The following is a 19,691-nucleotide window of genomic DNA, read 5'->3' as shown; positions in this document are numbered from 1 at the left end:
GAATGGCTGAGATGTGTCTGACTTGCCTCGGTGGTTACCTCAGGCTTGACTCTGATCCTTGGAAGGGGTCTGATGGAGCAGGTGAGCCTGGAGCTCCAGAGGGAGGGTAGGGGAGAGACTCCAGACAAGTCTGTCTCGTTCTGAGCGCAGGGCTCGTCCACCTTGAGGTGGAAGGAAGAGGGAAAGGAGGGAGACAGTAAAACATGGAGCCTCGGTGACCTTAGGCACACCCTTCTCAGGACCTCAGTTTTCCCATCCGTTAAATGGTGATAAAACCTGCCTTGAGTGTGGACCCCATCTTAATGCTAGGGTAGGGTACCAGCCCAGTCAGTCTTAAACCATAAGACCCAAAGCCTGTGTTCCTGAAGCTCAGTCTGGGTGTGGCCAGTCTTACCCTGAACTGAACTGGGCTGCAAGGGTATGGAACAGTGAGGGAGAGGGCCTTCCTGGAGGCCTTTCTGACACCCAGGCTCTGGGGCTTGGCTGGCCAGGCAACTTGGAGTTGGGGGGGAGGGTCTTAGTTTGGGTTTCCCCAGAAGCAGCCTTGATGTCAGGATTTGAGTGCAACTTATTAATTTTGGAGGTGCAGGACACACCTGCAGTGGGGTCGTGGGGAAGTGAGACAGGGAAGGCCTGCCAGTGAAGGGGCCTGGTGCTTCGCGGGGGGGGGGGCCCTGGAAGTCAGGTGGAGCACTGAGGCAAGGGGCTGCCGGGCGGGGGGCATTCATCCCCTGCGCTCCTGGCCTGGCGCACGTTGGCCAGAGGGAGCCATTGGGCAAAGAAATGGTACAGCAGTTGGCGGGCAAGTGGGCTCTGATGTGGTTAGGCGGAGGCTGCCTTGGGGTGTTTGGGGTGTTTGGAGTCTGCTCTTTGGGCCAGACTCCTCCTTGGGGTCCCCCAGCCACCTCTGCATTGGGGAACAGCCCATCCGTCCCTCTGCCAGGACTGTCACCATCTCCCTGCCACCACACCAGGCCTGAGGCCTGAATGGCATGGAGATGGCCCTTAACATTCCAGAGGAGTCCTTGTGCTGGTGGAAGAGTTGTGCTGTCACGTGGCCTCTCCTCATCCCTCTGCTCCCTCGGTGAGCACTGACTGAGCTGGGATGCGAGACAAGGGGAGCCATTCTGGCTACTGGCCCCCGGCAGGTGGGAGCAGGCCCCACCCATGACAGCAAGCGGGCTCTGCCCCAGGCCCCGCTACACCCCCGGAAGCAGTGTCCTGCTGCTCTTCTCTCTGTCCCTCACAGTTTGCTGCTCCAGCCCTTTGTTCTTCCCACCTTCCCTTTGCCCATGGGCACTGCCTGGCCTCACTCCGGCTGCCTCTCAGCTTCACCTCAGAAAAGCCTGCCCTTTCCTGCCTCATGGCCTTCGCAGGGGCTGTTCCTTCTGCCTAGACCAGCAGCTCTCAACTTTCGGTCTAAGCACCTGCTTCCAGTCTTAAAAATTATGGAGGACCCCAAAGAGCTTCAGTTTATGAGGGTTCTGTCCATTGATAGTTACTGTATTAGAAACTAAAACTGAGGGATTTAAAATGTTTCATTTTATTTAATATTTTATTCTCTGTAGTCATATTAATTATTGTGATACTAAAGATTAAGAATATTATTTAATACTTTGATATAAAAAAAACAAGCCCATCACCTAGTAACGTTAAACGTTATAAAAAACGTTGTTTTTTTTCTTATTGAATAAAATAAACAACTCTTTTCCAAAACAAAACTGTAATGAGGAGACTGGCACACTTCTACATCTTGCAGATCTTTTGAATGTGTGACTCTAAGGAAGGCAGCTGGATTCTGTACTCCATCTGTTGCCTTGTGTTGTTTGGGTTAAAGCACATGAAGAAAAGTTGGCCTCACACAGATATGTAGTTGGAAAAGAGAGGAGTACTTTAAAAGACTTTCCAGATAATTGCGCACACTCTTTTTTTTTTTTTTTTTTTCAAATAATCTGTGTGTGGCTTCTTAGAGGCTCAGTGCAGTGTGGAATCGGAAACCATCCTTGATCCCACCTTGGTCTGTCTTTCACTGTGAACGGAACTTTTAGCCATGTGTGATTTTGTAGCCTCGTGCGTTGATCATTTGGAAAGTACTATGTTACTGAGTTACGTGCCTCTTCCAAATGTCGACACCCTTCATCAGTCTGTTTTTTGTTTTTTGTTTTTTAAAGAGTTTATTTATTTATTTGAGAGAGAGAATGAGATAGAGAGCATGAGAGGGGAGAAGGTCAGAGGGAGAAGCAGACTCCCTGCTGAGCAGGGAACCCGATGCGGGACTCGATCCCGGGACTCCAGGATCAATCATGACCTGAGCCGAAGGCAGTCACTTAACCAACTGAGCCACCCAGGCGCCCTTCATCATGTTTTTTTAAAGGGAGCACATTTGTCTTCTGATCTCATCGGAAAAATCTTTAGGTATTGGGAAGCTATGAAGCTCATGGTAGTGTGTACATATTTTTCAGAATTCTATTTTTGGCCTTTTTTGGGGGGGCCTCTTTTTTTTAACTATTGGCAACAAATGTTATTTATTGTTTTATATTAAGTGACAGACTCACTTCATTTTTTAAGAAAATGTCTGTCAGCTATCCAAGATTGAATAGCCATGGTTTGCCAGTTGCCTTTTCAATTAAAAATAGTTCCATGAAAAAGAGTGGCTAGTTGAGCTGGGTACTCAAACATGGGCGCTTTCCAGAGACAAGGGTGTGCAGCAGAGGGCGCTGCGCAAACTTTCCACCCTACCATACAGAGGATTTGGAAGATAGGTACTTAAATTTAGATTTGATAAAATTTGTAGTTTTTACTCCTTCATCGAGGACATTCTTAAGTGAAACTGGACATTTCTGTGCTGAGTGTGGTGTACAGTTGGCTTCACGACCTCTGTCTGGTGCTCAGCCTCCAGCCGTCTCACCTAGCGTTGCTTTTGAACTTTCAGGGCAAATCCCAGCACAGCGAAAAGGGAAAATTATGTTTTTGTGTTGCCGTGGAAACAGGACTCCACAGATCCCACCTGAAAGGGTCTTGTGCACTTGACTTCCAGGAGTCTGAGAGTATGCTTTGGGAACCACTGGCCTGGACATCCTTCTCCCTGCCAACCCTGCCCCTTTGTGACCTTCTTTTCCTTCACGTTTCAGCCTCTAGACCAGCTCAGTTCCCATCCCCCTTATAGTCTTTCAAAATCCTCTGCTCTCTCCTGTCCTTGCACATACCACATGTCTTTCACAGGATTATTTGACGCTTATATAGACCGGATTGTGGCTTTGTCTGTTTTGCTCACCATTGGGTCCCCAGGGCCTGGGTCAGGGCCTGGTACATAGTAGGGCCTCAAAGAATAATTGTTGAATGAATAAGCTGCTTTGTGTTGGGCCCCATGCTGCATGTTGGGGGCCTGGAATCAGACATTCCCAAGACACTCCCAGCCTGGTGAAGGAGCCAAGATGTGCCCTCGGATGGGCAGGTTGCCAGCTAGGGAGTAGTGGGAGACATAAAACCAACAGCTCTACTGTGGGTGCTAGGAGCAGAGAGAATGTACTCAGGGCCTCTCCACCCAGTGAAGGGAACGGTCTCTGGGGTGGAGAGGGCCTGGGTCTAGTGAAGGGAGGGGGTCTCTGGGGTCGAGACGGCCCGGGTCTAGTGAAGGGAGGGGTCTCTGAGGTGGAGAGGGTCCAGCTGCAAGTGAAGAGTGGCCAAGTCCCAACCAGCACCTGGGCCTTTTGGACTGGCACCTGGCCAGTTTCTGAGGTATCATTCGTTCATTGTTGTCCCCGCAGGTCACAGTTACCTGGAGAGGTTCCTGAATGTGGAGGTGCCCCAGAAAGTTGGGTGAGTTCAGTTCCAGGACTTGGGGACCTTTCCAGGGCTGGGCAGGGCACATGGATTCTGTGCAGGTGAGCCCCAGGCCTGGAAGCATTTCCTGTACCCAAGCTTTCCCTCCTGGTTGGGGACCGCCTACTGCTGCAGTCTCACCCCATTCTAACCAGGCAGCAGATAACACAGGTGTCAGTCCTGGCCTGGCCGTGACTCTTCTAAGGCTTACCCTGGGGCATGGGCTCCATGGGTTGTCAAATCCACAGGGCCTGCTGGCCCTTCGGTGAATCGAGAGCCGGCCTCACCAGAGACAAGAGACAGTGGCTCATCGGGGCATACGGGGTTGGGGTGCAGCTGGGAAGGGGCTGACATCCCGAATCAGGCCCCTGGCTCTGGCTGCCGTCCTGGCCTGCCTGGCACTGTGGGTTTGTGACCCAGGCTAGGGCGTCTGATGGGTGGGGGAGGGGCTCCTGTGAGGAGGACTCAAGCCGGCTGAGCGCGTCCCACATGCCTCTTGGTCCGCTTTCAGCCTTGAGCAGAAGCCCAGCGAGGAGGCTGAGCCTGTGGAGGCGGCTGAGCCAGAGGTAAGGCGAGCGGGCCAGGGAGAGGAGGTCTCAAGGGCCTGGGAGTCCCTCCCGGGTGAGACCCCAGCACCTTGGTTCCTCCCCCCAGGTCCCCAAGAACATGCCCCGCAGTGCCACTAAGATCGCCATTAGCACACCTGGCTCGCGGCCTGTGGCTGGTGGCCAGGAAACACCCTCTGAAGGGCAGCAAGGTGAGTCTTTCTGACCTGCCGTGGACAGGGACCAGGGCCGTGCTGGCCTTGGTGGCCTTGGCCTGACTTCCTGTCTGGGGAGAGGGAAGCCCATATCCTGGGCTGTTGGCCAGAGGGTAAATGAGACCCAGGGGTGGTCGATCCCCTTTGGGTCTGTAGGGTACATCGCCCAGCTTTTGTCTGGAGCTGCTGCTGAGCACCACGTCAGTGGCCATGGCTGGTCGGTGTGTGAAGCTGGGGGAGGGCGGGGGGCCTGAATTGGGGCATTGACTGCGAATGTGCCAGGTCAGAGACTTGAGCCCCTCTCCTGGGGGCAGTGGGAGGAACTCTGTGCTGGGGTGTGAACACCTGGCCTTGTTATGTCTCTGCCGCCGGCTCACTCCTCACCTTTGTGGGTCTCCCTGCGTGAAGAGGACAGGCGAGCTATGGGCTCTTGGCACCCCCCGGCTGCCAGGGGCGTCCGAGGGCCCGGCTCACGTCTCCTCAGCGGGAAGAGCACAACAGCTGTGAGGTCTCTGAACATGGCTTCCCAGCTTCATGTTCAAAGGGGGTCAGGGACAAGGGCCGCGCCAGCCCTGTAGCCCACGGGCGAGCTGCAAGGTCCCTTTGGAGAGTGTTAAAACGGGAGAGGGAGATTGGTGCTTGCCCTGAGCAGTGAAACAAAATGTCCTCACCCCACACGCCACGTGGGGACCCTGCACGGGAGCCCTTCCCTCCTCCTGTCATGCCGGCCCCAGCTGATAGGCCTGGAGGAGTGGGGTTTCGAAGCTGGGTGAGGGGTCTGTTAGAGTTTGCAGTTTCCATGGGCTTCTGCTCCTGAAAGGTACCCACCCCCCTGGGTCTCAGTGTTAGAGGTGGACGAGCCATGGTTGGGGTCACCTCAGTAGGATTGTCCTGCCGTTCTTGTCATAGGCGCCAGGCATGGGGGGTGAGGGGTCCACAGGCTGGGCATAGCATGCTGGGCTCTGGATGTCCCCAGATTTCTCAAGGCCAGTCGGTGCTGAGGCTGATGGCTTCTGCCACTGACCAGCCTGGGGTCTGCCAGGAAGAGAGCCTTGCCCCCGCCACAGCTGCTGCTGGGAGTGAGGGTGGGGTGGGGTGGCTGACCCCTCCGAGCTGTCCCTGCAGTCTCAGCAAAATTGCCATCTTCACAGGGCCCAAGACCGACCAAGCAGATGGCCCCAAGGAGCCACCCCAGAGTGTCAGGTTTGCATCTGGGCAGGGCTGTGCAGGCAACTATTGTGAGGGGCCCAGAGGGGCCTGAACCTTGAGTCCTTTTTCGGGGAGGGTGGGCATGGGGTCGGGGGCCTCCGCTTCCTCTCGACAGGGGTGGGCCCTAGTACTCTGGCTGCCTGAAGGAGCTGGTTCACTGCTATTGAGACAAACCTGGTCTGGGAGTGGGTGACCAGATCCTGGACCCCGTCCTCTGCATCCGTCTGGCTTTGTGACCTAGGACAGGTCACTTCCCTTCCTCTGGGCAGCAGAGGGGTGGTCAGGGAGACCCTACCTCACCAGTGCTTTTTAGTCTGGAGCCCTATGCTGGGCCCACTTTTGTGCAAAGGGTGACCTTTTATGGGGTGGGGCAGGGGCCCTGCGGCGGGCCCTGGGCTCAGCCCCGTGACGCGGCTTTTGCCATGCTGCGGCAGGAGGAAGCGCAGCTACAAGCAGGCAGTGAGTGAGCTGGACGAGGGGCAGCAGCTGGAGGATGAGGAGCTGCAAGCCCCCAGGAGCAAGACCCCCTCCCCGCCCTGTCCGGCCAGCAAGGTGAGTGGGCACCTGCCCTCCCTCGGTGCCCTGCCCTGTGCCTGAGTCCTTACCATGGCCCTCGTCCACAGGTGGTGCGTCCCCTCCGCACCTTCCTGCACACCGTGCAGAGGAACCAGATGCTCATGACCCCGACCTCGGCGCCCCGCAGCAGTGTCATGAAATCCTTCATCAAGCGCAACACTCCCCTGCGCGTGGACCCTAAGGTGAGGGAGCCCGTACCCCTGGCCGAGCTTGGCTAGAGCCGTCCCACCTGTCCCCTTGGCTGCTGGGAGTAGCGTGGACCTGGGCCAAGGCAGCTGTGACCTGGCCCTGCTCAAGGGCCAGCTCCATCCTCTATGGCCACGGGCTGCCTCCTCATTTGAGGACGGTCCTGGCTCCTTGGGCTCCGCACTGCGGCGTAGAGGCTCGGCCGGCTCAGCGCGACGCGTGGGCCTCGGGCGCTGAGCCGGGAAGCAGTGGAAACGGCGTAGCCGGCTGTTGCCGTGACTGTCCACCCCCACGCTCCCCACACCCCCTCCGGGGCCTTGAGTAGTTAGGGTGAGGGACACACGTGGACGCTGTGCTCGCTGGGGATGGGGGCTGGTAAGATGGGAGGACGTGGCGGGGGGAGCTGCTGGTGAGAGGCTGCGGGGCCCCAAGCTGATGCTGGCATGGCCAGGAGGGTGGCCTGCTTTCAGGGCGTCCCCCAGCCTGGCATTAACTCCTGGCTCTTTCCTTGTCTCCTCTCCCCCACAGTGCAGCTTCGTTGTAAGTAAAGCCTTTTCCTGCCCCGGTAACCTAGCTGCCCCTAGCACTCACCTGCTTAGCCCTGCTCCTGCAAACCCACCAGCGCCTGTAGAAGCACTAACATGGGAAGTGGAGGGGTGCGGCCAAGGGGGTGGGGGAGCCTGAGGCGCTGGGTGACCGCCTGGAGACGCCCAGCCCTTCCGGGTGTCCTCCCCCTGCAGGGCCTGCCCTCTCTGCCCTTGCCTCTGCTCCCCGGAGGACGAGCGTTGATCTCAGAGCCTCCCCGAAGGCCGAGGAGGCAGAGGGGGCGCGGCCTGTGGCTGTTTATGGGGCCACAGCTTGAATTTCCCCACAACACCTCCCTCCCCGCTCCCCAGCACCGGGCTCCTCCCACTCAGAGTCCGGGGGTAGGGGGGCGGGGGCTGCGAAGAGAACAGAGACGTTGTCTCTGATCCCCAGACCACTGAGCTCGAGCGGGTGGCAGACGGGAGCTACTGCCGTGAGGGGCAGAGCAGTGGGGGGAGCAGGGCTGAAGGCTGGGTCTTGTGGGCGTAGCAGTGGAACCGTCAAGAGCGGCCTCTGAAGGGAAGGCCGCCGAAGCTGTTCTCTTCTCAGGTACCTCAGAGCTGAGCCGGGCCTTGGGCCCTGAGGAAGGAGCCCCAGATAGCCGGGATCGGCTCAGTCTGGGGTCTCGGCTTCCTGGGGTCTCCTTTGTTCCCACTGGCGCTTTGAAGGGCCTCCTACTAAGAGGGCTTCTGCCTCTAGCTGAGGGCCTGGGGCTTGGCGGGTCACGGGGCTTCTCAGCAGCTAGACGGGGTCGGCCCTGAACTTGCCTCTCCTGCAAGGAGGCCGGTCCCCTTCGGTTGAACGAGGCGATGGCATGCCTTCCATTGTGCAGGCAAGCAGGCTGTGTGGCCTTCCACACCTACTTGTGTGCCAGGCCCCTGCTAGGCACCTGGGCCCACGGCAGTGAGCCGGACTTGGACTTGCTCTTCCTACAGAGAACTCCCATGGCCCACACGGACGGCCTGGAACCTGACAGGCCTCGTGGGGGTGACCGAGAGGTCCAGAGAGCTGCCCTTTCCTGCTCTGGGGAGCCCAGGTCCCTCACCGGGCATCTGGGGGTGGGGGGGCCAGTTCTCGGTTAGGAGATGGGGGGCCTAGGTGGGTCACAGGGACCTCAGGGCCTTGGACTAGTTGCCTAACCTTTGGCTGAGTTTCCTTTGGCCACAAAAGGAGATGGAGGTCGCTTCCTAGAAATGGATGAGCCAGAGTCCTGTGTTCCAAGCACCCTGCACAGGGCTTGGTATGAAGTGGTTTTTAGTAAAAGGCAGAGAGACGGCTCGGTTGAGGCCCCTGGAGGCAGAAGGAGCCCAACAAGCTTTTGGTTTTCTCACCTGCTGCCTTGGCCCCGATGGCAGCCCCTGGGGAGCAGGGACAACCCAGCCCACCTCGGAGGCTTGGGGGCAGAGGGCGCACATGGATTCTATGACCAGGGCAACTGTTGCTTTCTTCTATGAAATTCACAATGCTCAGGATAGTTTCCCCGACCTGGGTTGGGAAATTTTAGCACTCAAACTTCGGGACTGATACCGGTTTTGCTGAGCCCTATGGGAAGCAGGAGTCTGGTCGGCACTTGGGGCAGGAAGAAAGGGTGGTGGGTGCTCCAGGTGCCACGGGAGCTTTGCCTCCCAGGTGCTTTCCTCACCGAAGAGCAGGGGGTGGGAGTCGACTTCTGCTTGGGTGACCCTCTTGAACCTGCAGAGTTACACCTTGTAGCAAACGTGGAGTGTTTGCAGCCACTGTTGCTAAGAAATTCTGTTTCAGTATTGCGTTCTTTCCTCTCCATCGTGGGTGGTGACGACCCCCTGCCAGCAGTGGCCCTTCCTGCGTGTCTCTTGGTCCTTCGGGCTCTGTTCATTTCTCTTCAGTCGCTTTTTCTGTCTGTTTGGATCGGATACATTTTATTGACTTACCTTCGTGTTTACTGACATCTGCCTGTCTTTCCCATTCTGCTTTTGGACCTCGGCACTGAATTTTTTATCTCTGTTACTATATTTTGAGCTCTAAAATTTCCAATTTGCTTTTTTCTAGATCTCCTGTTTGCTGAGATTTTCTTTTTTGCCAAGTGTCTTAACGTGATTAACTGTCGAAACATTTCTATAATAGCGGCTGTGACATCTTTGTCAGATAAGTCTAACAACATCTGTCATCTTGGTGTGGGTGGCTGCTGATTGCCTTCACCTGGGAGCTGAGACTTTCCTGGTTCTTTGTGTGCTCAGGAACTGTGGATCATATCCTTGCCATTTTGAATATCATGTTAGGGGGCTGCGTGTTTAAATCTTACAGAGAATGTTGGTATTTTGCTCTGCCAGCGACCCACCGGCTTTGGTTCAGGCTGCAGGTGCCACCCTGCCTGCTGTGGGGTGTGGTTCCGATGTTCAGATTTCAAAGCCTCTGCCGTGCTCTTTGGATCTGTCCTGGGTGTGCTGGTCGGTGGTCAGGATAGGATCTGGCAGGTGGTCTGTGAGTTTAATTCTCCGAAGTTTGTGGTGTCATATTTAGGGTCCGATCTGTGCATCTGCAGCCCGCGCTGCACCTTGGCGTTCACAGACAACCCTACGGTGTTTTCTCCCTCCGTCCTGTATACATTTCCCCTCTCTGGGGTTCCCCCTCTCCGTCCTTCAGCCGGGAAGCTGGGGCTTCAGTTACCCTGCTCTGCTGTGTGCTTCCATGGCCGCATCCAGGGTCACCCAGTGTGGGGTACACAGAGAAGACCAGAAGCCTTGTCACAACCTTCTGGGATCGCAGCTCTGCTGTGTGGAGGGGGAGCTTCTCCTCCCTCAGGGTTTGACTGCAGGTTCCTGTAACTGCCGCTGTTCGCACCGCCACAGGGTTCCTTGTGGCCTGGGGCATGAGAGGAGGAAGGAAAGGACAAACCAGAACCGGGATTCTGCATACTCGGAGCATTAGACGTCCCCTTTCCACCCCCTGAGTCGGAACGAGAGGGCCTTTCCCAGAGTCTGTCTGCACCCCACAGGTCCCTTTGGGGTTTCAGACCTCACTGAGTTTAGACTAGAGGAAAAATAATGGTAAACTTCCTGCGGTTCAGTGATGCTTCAAAGCCTGATCTTCCCCCTCTGCGTGCTCACATAGGCTTCACATAGCTGCTCCGTGCCAGTTGGGTTTTATAGGCACATTCAGCGGGAGAGGCTGCGTGGAGCGTGTCTACCCTCAACCAGGAGAAACCCTTCTCTCCATCTTTAAGGGTTGTATTACCTTGGGGCCAGATTTCTAGGTGGGAAATCTGCAGTCAAGGTCAGAGGCCAAAGGCAGATGGACAGTCACTCATGCAGGGAGAGGGGCCTATGGCTGGCCGAGCCCAGAGGTGAGAGTCTGATGGGAGCCAGGAGAGGGGGTTGGGGGGGGAGCGGCTCTGGTCCATGCCCTTGGCCATCAGGGGGCAAGTACAGGTCTTGTCCTTGGCCAGGGAGGGCTCGGAGCCCCCACCTATGCCCTCTGGTTGCCCACTGCTGTGCCTCTGGGGCTTTTCTGGGCATGCGGAGAAGGAGGGGCCCAGCATTGATCTGCTGAACAACCAACTAGTACTTTAAAAAAGTTGTAAAAATCGTTATGTACCTGTATCACAGGGAGTTTGGAAAATATGCCATCCTTAATATATCTCCCCAGCTTGTGGTAATCTGTGTTAGCATTTGGCCATATTTCATTTTTTTTAAATATTGAGAAACACAAAAGAGTGTGTGTGTGTGTGTGTGTGTGTGTGTGTGTACACACACATAGTATAAACAGAGCATGGTACTAATAGATGAACACTGATGTACCCACCACCCCCTGTGTAGAACATTAACCCCAACTTCTACAGCTGTCTCTCCCTTCCCGGTCTCATCCTTCCATCTCTTCCCAAGTGCACTTTAACATAGTTCTAATCAGAACATATATCTAATTTTGAGCCTGATTTTTGTGCTGCTGGGACTTGGCAGGGTTCAGTCAAGGGCACTTGGGAGGCCTTATGGTCCCCGACTCCCCAGAAGGACTGCAGCCCCAGGCCTCAATCTGGGGAGGGAGGCATGTTTGCGGATGACTCTGCCTCTCAAGCAGTCCGGCCGGGGCCCCGGGGGGCTCCCCCCCTCCCTGCTGCACCAGGGCTTTGCTCACCCCCCCCACCCCCTCCCGCCCCGCCCCGCCCCAGGAGAAGGAGCGGCAGCGCCTAGAGAACCTGCGGCGGAAGGAGGAGGCCGAGCTGCTCCGCAGGCAGAAGGTAGAAGAAGACAAGCGGCGGCGGCTGGAGGAGGTGAAGCTGTAAGTGCTCTGGCTCCTGGCCCCCGCCCAGCCCCGGCCCAGCCCTGGCTCGGCTCCCCGTGACTGCCCTGTGCCCGCAGGAAGCGTGAGGAGCGCCTCCGCAAGGTGCTGCAGGCCCGGGAGCGGGTGGAGCAGATGAAGGAGGAGAAGAAGAAGCAGATCGAGCAGAAGTTTGCTCAGATCGACGAGAAGACTGAGAAGGTGCGAGCCTCAGGCTGGTGGGTTGTACCCTGGTGGGCCCCAGGCAGGTCAGACTCGGGGGCCCACGGCTTCTGGGTGCCCCCCTCTCCTCCCCGGGCCATGGGGAACAAGCCGGGTTTGCAGGGGCAGGGGGTGCAGAGTTCTGGGCCCATTCTGCAGGGCTGAGTGAGGAGGGGTGTGCTCTGCAGGCCAAGGAGGAGCGGCTGGCTGAGGAGAAAGCCAAGAAAAAGGCAGCAGCCAGGAAGATGGAGGAGGTGGAGGCGCGCCGGAAGCAGGAAGAGGAGGCCCGGCGGCTCAGGCGGCTCCAACAGGTACGAGGACAGGTGGGCCTCGGGCCTCGGGAAGGGTGGGGAAGGCCGGGCCGTGCCACTGCGCACACCCCACTCTGTTGGGTCGGTCTTGGTGGCTCTTGTGGCTTCAAGCCCGGAAGAGGTTCAACAAATGCCTTGGAGACGTGGACGGTGACAGTGACTGGCCTCCCGTGTCCTGTGGACGGTTCGAGGGTTAAGTGTATAGACTCTGGAGCCTGACTTCCAGTCTCGGCTCTGCTGCTTGGCAGCCGTGCGACCCTGGGCGGGTCACCCGACTCGGCGGGGCATCCGTGCCTTCAGGGAACAGGGGTATCTGCTTGATAGGGTTGGTGGGAGGACTGAACATGTCACCTCGAAGAGGAGGGGTTTGCTTCTTCCTGGGGACCGTCAGGCTGAGGACGGTAGGGAACACAGATCTGTCACTAGGGGGTTGTAAACCCTAGTAACCGAAGTGTAGTTAGTATTTGCCGTGCGCCCGGCGCCGCTCGCAGTCTGTCCGCCGTATGGACTCCGCAGCTTGGGGAGCTTGTAGGTATTATACCTGCCTGTTGTTCCCGCTTTATCAGTGAGGAAAGCGGGGCCGGAGAGCTTAAGCCACCGGGCCGGGGTCACACAGCCGGGGAGTCTGGCTTCAGCGGCAACCCTTAAGTCCTGGCTGTGCCGCTGAATGAAGAGCAGTGGTGGTGGGGATTCTCGTGGAGCTTTGCCCCGGGGTGTCCCCGCTGGGAGGGGAGCAGGCTTGTCTGGCCGGGCTGTCCTCGCTCCTTCCCGGACCGGCGCCTCTCACGTCGCCAGCCCAGGGCTGGCTGGAGGCCCCCGACCTTTTGCTGTCTGTTCACCAGGACGAGGACGAGCGGCGGCACCAAGAGCTGCTGCAGAAGAAGAAGGAGGAGGAGCAGGAGCGGCTCCGGGCTGAGAGGTGAGGGGCCCCCGCGCCCCAGCCTGGCATCCTGGCGTCGTGCCGCCGCTTCCCTGGGGCCGTGGGGAAGGGAGGCGGCTCCCCCCTCACCTGGGGGTGTGCGAGAGGACGGGCTCTTCTCTGGTCGGGGACTGGGCCAGGGCGCGGCTTCCTGCCCTGACAGGCCCTTGCCGGGTCCTCAGGGAGCAGCAGGAGCGGGAGCGGGAGCGGGAGAAGGCCCTGCGGCTACACAAGGAGCGGCTGCAGCGGGAACTGGAGGAGAAGAAGAAGAAGGTAGCGGGGAGCGGGCCGGGGCTCCCCTGCGGGCTGCAGGCGCTGCCTCTGCCTCGCTGCCTCGCTGCGTGGGGGTGGCCCGAGCCGGGCGGGGGGGGCCCACACGCACGGTCTCTAACGCCCCGCCGCCGCCGGGCCCCAGGAGGAGCAGCAGCGCCTGGCGGAGGAGCGGCTGCAGGAGGAGCAGCAGAGGAGAGCCAGGGAGGCGGCGGCGGCCAGCAAAGGCCTGACTGCGACCGCGGACGCGCAGGTGAGCCCCCCCCACCCCCCACCCCCGGCCGGCTCTGGTTCGTCCCTTCCCAGTGGCTGGAGGCGCGGACTGTGTACTAGGACCACAAGAAAGAGGAAGCATACAGTTGGCCCAACTGTTTTTACCATTTTTGGTATGTATGTTTTCTTACTCTTAAAAGTAGAATTCGTTGTTAAAAAAAGAAGAAACTAAACTTTTTTTAAAGAGTATAAAGTGAAAGAAAGGCACCCTTACAGGAAAACTCGAAGTCTGGTGTCTTTCTATAGTTTGCACACATAAACCTTCTCTACACACGCACACATATACACACACTCATTCTCTCTCTCACGCACACATACACTCATTCTCTCACACGCACACACGCACTCATTCTCCCGCACACTCGCACATACACTCACATACACACATTCACGCACACACTCGCACACATACACACACACTCATTCTCTCTCACACATATTCATTCTCACGAACACTTACACACATATACACTCATTCTCACACACATTCTCTCACAAACACTCTCGCACACATATACACACATTCTCACGCACACACTCGCACTCATCCTCTCACGCACACACTCGCACACATGTACACACTCATTCTCACATGCACACACATACACGCTCATTCTCTCACATTCATTCTCACGCACACTCGCACACATACACACGTTCATTCTCTCACACACACATTCTCACACATGTACACGCGCTCATTCTCACGCACACACTCGCACTCATTCTCTCGCACACACTCGCACACATGTACACACTCATTCTCACACGCACACACATACGCTCATTCACATTCATTCTCACGCACACTCGCACACATACACACGTTCATTCTCTCACACACACATTCTCACGCACACACTCGCACACATGTACACGCGCTCATTCTCTCACACATTCATTCTCACGCACACACTCGCACACATGTACACGCACTCATTCTCAACACGCACACACACACACACACACACACACATACATACACTCATTCTCTCTCACACTCACATGCACACGCACAGAGTTTTCAGTGAGCACCGCTGTACATACTGTCAGTCTGCTCGGGCTCCTGCCACAAACTGCCACACTGGGTGGCTTCAGCAACAGTTCTGGAGGCCGGACGTCCAAGGCCAAGGCGCCAGCAGATTCAGCAGCCGGTGAGCGTCCTCTCCCTGGCTCACAGACGGCGGTCCTCTCCCCATGTCCTCCCATGGCTGGGGGGAGGGGGCTCTCTGGAGACTGTGTTCCAAAGGCACTGATCTCACTCATGTGGCCTCCACTCTTGTGACCTAATCACCTCCAAAGGCCCCACTTCTCAATACCATCACACTAGGGGGGAGGATTTAACAGAAGAATTTGGGGGGTGTGGGGGGCACAAACATTTAGTCTATAACATATACCAATTTGGCCATTTGAATTTTTTCCTCCTTTTTTTTCCCCTTTCATTTAGTATGTTGTAGACATCTGTGTGTTTCAGCACTTGTAAATCTCCTATTTGACGGCTGTGTACCAGTTACTTGTACCAGAATTTTTTTTTTTTAAGATTTTATTTATTTGTTTACAGTGCGAGCAGGTGGGGAGGGAGAGGAAGAGAGAGCATCTGAGGCACACTGTGTGCTGAGCGCGGAGCCCAACGCGAGGCTCTAGTTCAGGAACCTGAGATAATGACTTAAGCTGAAATCAAGAGTCAGACACTCAACTGACTGAGCCACCCAGGCGCCCCTTGAACCAGAATTTCTTTAACAAGCCCTGGTGAGCGCCTGGGTGGCTCAGTCGTTAAGCGTCTGCCTTCGGCTCAGGTCATGGTCCCAGGGTCCTGGGATCGAGTCCCGCATCGGGCTCCATGCTCTGCGGGAAGCCTGCTTCTCCGTCTCCCACTCCCGCTGCTTCTCTTCTCTCTCTCTCGCTGTCTCTCTCTGTCAAATAAAAACAAAACAAAACAAAAAAACAAGCCCTGGTAACAGCTTGATATTCTTATAAACAAAATGTATGTTTTCGTTGCGGTATAGTTTATGATAATGAAATGAACCAAATGTTCATCTATAACAGATGGTTAAAAAAAAGTACCAATCATGGGGTTCCCAGGGGAGTATCCTGGGCTGTTGGAAAGGGGACACACTGACCAGACAGAACATTTGCAAAACACTTCAACTTGAAAAAGGAAGACACAGTCATGTATGTGGTGTGACTTTTTTAAATTAAAAAGCGAACCCCTGAACCGTTTTTATTCCCCATGAAGTGAGGGGTGCTGACTAGAGCCCCAGCACTCCTCAGCGGTGAGAGATGCAGGAATGCGGGGGGAGGGGGAGCTGACGGCCACGTTTGTCTTCTCCAGTCTCCAGCTTGTACCTCCTATCAGATGACGCCACAGGGCCACAGGGCCCCCCCCAAGATCAACCCAGATAACTACGGGATGGATCTGAATAGTGATGACTCCACCGATGATGAGGCCCATCCCCGGAAGCCCATCCCCACCTGGGCCAGAGGTGAGCAGGGCCCAAAGTTCCCCGGGAGACCTGGGTCCTCACTTGTGACATCTAGGACCCTGGAGGTAGTGGCTCGGCAGCTGTGGGTGTCAGGAGGCTGTTGTACCCACGGGCTGGCAGACTGAAGCATTGGCCCAACAAGCCTGCGTTGGGCCTTGGGATGTGCCCAGGGAGGGGTGGGCACTCTATGGCCAGTGGGCTCATCTGAGGACCAGATCAACAGTGTTGGGCACCTCTGTTCTCAACAAATGAGTTAAATGATGGCTGGCTGCAGGCAGGCATGGTGCTGGGTGTTCTAGCTTGGGCTCTAGGCCCCTCCTTGGAGCCCCACCCGATGGGCCAGCTGAGAGTTGGACCCCAATAAGCAGCTTAGGGTAGGAATAGCGCCAAGAGGGGTAACAGATTTTAGGCAGCGCCCCAAGAGCTGAAGGCAGCTGGGGAAGGCCCAGGGCAGGGGCACTTGAGCAGGATTTGACCTCAGAGTTTACAAGCCCCAGTGTCTAAACAGGAGTGTGGGTGAGGGTGATCAGGCCACTGCCGACCAGGGCGCAGGGCCTACTGGGAAAGAGGCGGGGCCCGTGCATACAGTGGGCACTTTTATAGAGTGTGCTGAGCTGGGGGTCAGGGTGGGATGCAGTCTCACTCTCCAGCGAGAAGGGCCCAGAGCTCCGTCGGGGATCAGCTTTCTAGAGAAGACAACTTGCTTCGGTATCACCTCATTTGAACTCCATGTTAGCCAGAATCTGATTTGGTCTCCCTAACTTCTGACTTCAGGTCATTTGGGAGGTGGCAGCAGGCAGGGGTGAGCATGGCCGAGGAGCCAGATGGCCGACAGAGCCACCTAATGGTGGTTGACCTTCGCCAGCTTACTTAAACTGGCTCAGTTTTCTCATCTGTGAAATGGGGGTGATGCCAGCTGAGGGGGGTTATTTAGGATGAAGTGAGTTAGTGTTTGTAAGCGGCGGGCACATTTTCCACCTCCTGACCCCCCAGGGTCCTCCTAAAGCCTTGTTGACAGGGTTGTGTGCCACCCACAGCTGTGTCCCGGGGGCCCCGTTGGTAAGCACCCTGCGCCACGGGACCAGGGGTGGGGGCTGGGGAGAGAAGCAGCCGAGCATAGCAGTCAGGGACGGCGGTGTGTGCTTAACGTTCTGGAGCTAGACTGGTCTCCAGACCCCAGCTCCCCACTCACTAGCCGTGTGCCTCTGGGCAAATCTCCCCATTATAAAGTGGGGAGAATAAAGGAGCTGCCTCCTTGGTGGTTGTGGGGGTAATGAGGTCAGGCAGTGAGGGCCCCACGCAGGGCCCGGCTTATGTGAGCGCCTGAGGACCCGTGTTCAGGCAGAGCTGCCGGAGGATGGCAGTGGGAACAGGCAGGAAGAGCATTTTTAGGGAAGAGGGCTCTGAGACAGGAGCTCGTGTGGCAGAGGTGGGGGCGTGCTGGGGTGGAGAGGGTGATGAGGGGATGGGGGATGGGGGGGCTCATGAGGCGCCCCAAGGCAGTGACCTGACCCTCCGTGTCCCCCACAGGCACTCAGCTAAGCCAGGCCATCATCCACCAGTACTACCACCCCCCGAACCTGCTCGAGCTCTTTGGAACCATTCTCCCACTGGACTTGGAGGACATCTTCAAGAAGAGCAAGCCCCGCTACCACAAGCGCACCAGCTCTGCTGTCTGGAACTCGCCGCCCCTGCTGGGCGCCAGGATCCCCAGCAGCCTGGCCTACAGCCTGAAGAAGTACTGAGGCCCCCAGGCCTTCTCGGCAGTCTCCGCCCCTGTGTGTGTCTGTCCGCCCCTCTGGTGGTCTGGTGCCATCCTGCCTGGTGTTCTGTCTCTGGGGCTTTGCCATGTGTATATAAATGTCCTCTGTGTGCTGCAGGTAGAACGTGGCCCAGGCCTGTTTGGAGGCTGCACTCGGTGGGCGGTTGGGGGAGAACCAGCCCAGCCCCACCTGGCCTGCAGACAGCACTCTGTAAATAGATTGTTATAATTCAGCAGAATTTTAGCCTCTAGTGTTCGAGAGCTAGATTAATAAAGTCTGTTCCTTCAAGCCTGCTGTGGGTCTTGTGGAGATGGGGGGCCTTGGCAGAATGCCCTGGACCCTGGCCCTGCAGCCACATGTCTCAGGCCACTGATGGGCGGGGGGCCCCAAGGGACTTTGCCTTTTCCTGGGGTGTACTTCTAGGTCACCCGGGTCCCACGTCAAGATGCTGATGCGGTGGGTGATTCTGATCCTGTCCTTGGGCAATGCTAAGACACAGGTCAGTTACTGGCACAATGGGGCAGGTGAAGCTACTTTCTGATTTTCTGGAGAGCCCCCTGTTTGTAAAGGGGAGCTTGTTCCGTGGGAAAGACATGGGGTTGAGGTCAGGAGGACCGGGCTCTTGACACAGCTGTGCCACCTAGGACAGTCCCTCAGCCCCACGGGCTCCGCCCTAGGCACGCGGATGGTCAAAGGACCTGACGAGGTGTGCAACACAGCTAAAGCAGGAGCTCTGATTAGAAAGATGTCTCCTGAAACCACGTTGGGTCCAGTGCTGGCAAGCAGTTGAGATGTTTCTCCAACAAATCCAGGCAGCTGCTCATTGAATGCTTAGTGTCAAGAACTTAGTGGCTCTGGTGCTGTCCCTTAGCTGCAGCGGCCACCTCCTTCTCATCTGCTGCCCCACCCCGAGAACGGGTTGGCGAACTATGGCCTCGTGGGCCAAATGAAACCGCAGTCAGTTTTTGTTTTGTAACAAATACCTGTTTTCTCCGGCTGCTCCGCTGAGGGCAGAGTTAAGTAGTTGTAACAGAGGCCTTATGGCCCACAAAGCTGAAGATACTGTGCCCCTTTACAGAAAGTTTGCTGACCCCTGCTTTAGGACAAAAATACAGGCTAAGTTCAAGAGTGCTTGAAAAATGAGGACATAGTGAACATGCACAACAGACTGAAGTTGAGAGGAATCCACCCATTAAAAAAAAATTTGATGCTTCATTCAAATATGGTGCACAATTCAAATTGGTTCCATATGCTCTTGGACTAGAAACTGTTGTGTGGAGCCCATTGGCGAGGGCGTCTTTACCTAGAATTGATCAATTTTTTTTCTTTTATGGACTGTACTTTTTTGGTACCACGTCTTAGTCATCTTTGTCTAGCCCCAGTTCTCAAAGCTTTCCTCTTATGTTTTCTTCTAAGTGTTTTATAGTTTTACAAATACTACATTTAGCTTTATGATCTACTTGGAGTTAGTTTTTTTAAAGTGTGAGGTTTCTGTTTTTGGCTTATTTGGTTTTGGGGGGCAATATGTCCAGTTGTTCCAGGACCATTTTGTTGAAAAGACTGTTGTTTGTTTTCTACTGAATTTCTTTTGCATCTTTGTCAAGAATCAATTAGCCCTATTTGTATGGGTCTATGTCTGGACTTTGTATTCTCTTCCATTGGTCTGTGAGTCTCTCCTGTTACCAATACCACATCGTCAAAGTTACTGTAGCTTGTATCCATCTTAAAAATCCGTTTGTATGATTCCTCTAGTTTTATTCTTCCTTTTCAGAATTATATTCACTTTTCCATCAATTTTGCCTCTCCATCTAAATTTCAGGATGAGCTTATTTATACAAAAATGTTGCTGGGATTTTGATTGGAATTACATTAAATCTGTAGATAAGTTTGGGGAGAACTCACATATGATGGTGAGTCTTCTAAACCGTCATCTGACTTGTCTCTCCATTTATTTGCATCTATGGCTTCTGCCATCAGCGTTTCATAGTCTCAGCATACAGATCCTGTACAAGTTTTGTTGGACTTATAGCTAAGTATTTCATTTTCTTGGAGTTACTATAAATGGTATTGTTTTTCTAA

The 19,691-nt window shown here is 55.7% G+C and overlaps 1 protein-coding gene across 5 annotated transcripts in view; it reads left to right on the top strand.

Moving 5' to 3' along the window:
* Window positions 1–19,691, top strand: part of INCENP (inner centromere protein) — a 27,172-nt gene extending 7,481 nt beyond the window's left edge. For 3 of the 5 annotated variants that reach the window (XM_088017417.1, XM_028118161.2, XM_088017416.1), the window contains exons 5-19: window positions 3,768–3,819; window positions 4,334–4,388; window positions 4,477–4,579; window positions 5,734–5,785; window positions 6,226–6,343; window positions 6,415–6,549; window positions 7,082–7,093; window positions 11,283–11,392; window positions 11,473–11,593; window positions 11,782–11,904; window positions 12,747–12,823; window positions 13,006–13,096; window positions 13,239–13,346; window positions 15,699–15,849; window positions 17,380–19,691. In XM_088017417.1, coding sequence (XP_087873543.1) covers window positions 3,768–3,819; window positions 4,334–4,388; window positions 4,477–4,579; window positions 5,734–5,785; window positions 6,226–6,343; window positions 6,415–6,549; window positions 7,082–7,093; window positions 11,283–11,392; window positions 11,473–11,593; window positions 11,782–11,904; window positions 12,747–12,823; window positions 13,006–13,096; window positions 13,239–13,346; window positions 15,699–15,849; window positions 17,380–17,594 — 1,523 coding nt within the window. In that variant the 3' untranslated portion in view covers window positions 17,595–19,691. The remainder of the gene's footprint in view (window positions 1–3,767; window positions 3,820–4,333; window positions 4,389–4,476; window positions 4,580–5,733; window positions 5,786–6,225; window positions 6,344–6,414; window positions 6,550–7,081; window positions 7,094–11,282; window positions 11,393–11,472; window positions 11,594–11,781; window positions 11,905–12,746; window positions 12,824–13,005; window positions 13,097–13,238; window positions 13,347–15,698; window positions 15,850–17,379) is intronic. The other 2 variants (XM_088017419.1, XM_088017418.1) reach the window with 1 other exon arrangement.

The sequence above is a fragment of the Eumetopias jubatus genome, unplaced genomic scaffold, assembly GCF_037043125.1.
Source record: "Eumetopias jubatus isolate StellerSeaLion01/CBP00866 unplaced genomic scaffold, mEumJub1_p1.0 scaffold_13, whole genome shotgun sequence".
Taxonomy (NCBI): Eukaryota; Metazoa; Chordata; class Mammalia; order Carnivora; family Otariidae; genus Eumetopias; species Eumetopias jubatus.
Note: the sequence above shows the minus strand (reverse complement) of the source record. Positions and strands in the feature narration are given on the sequence as shown.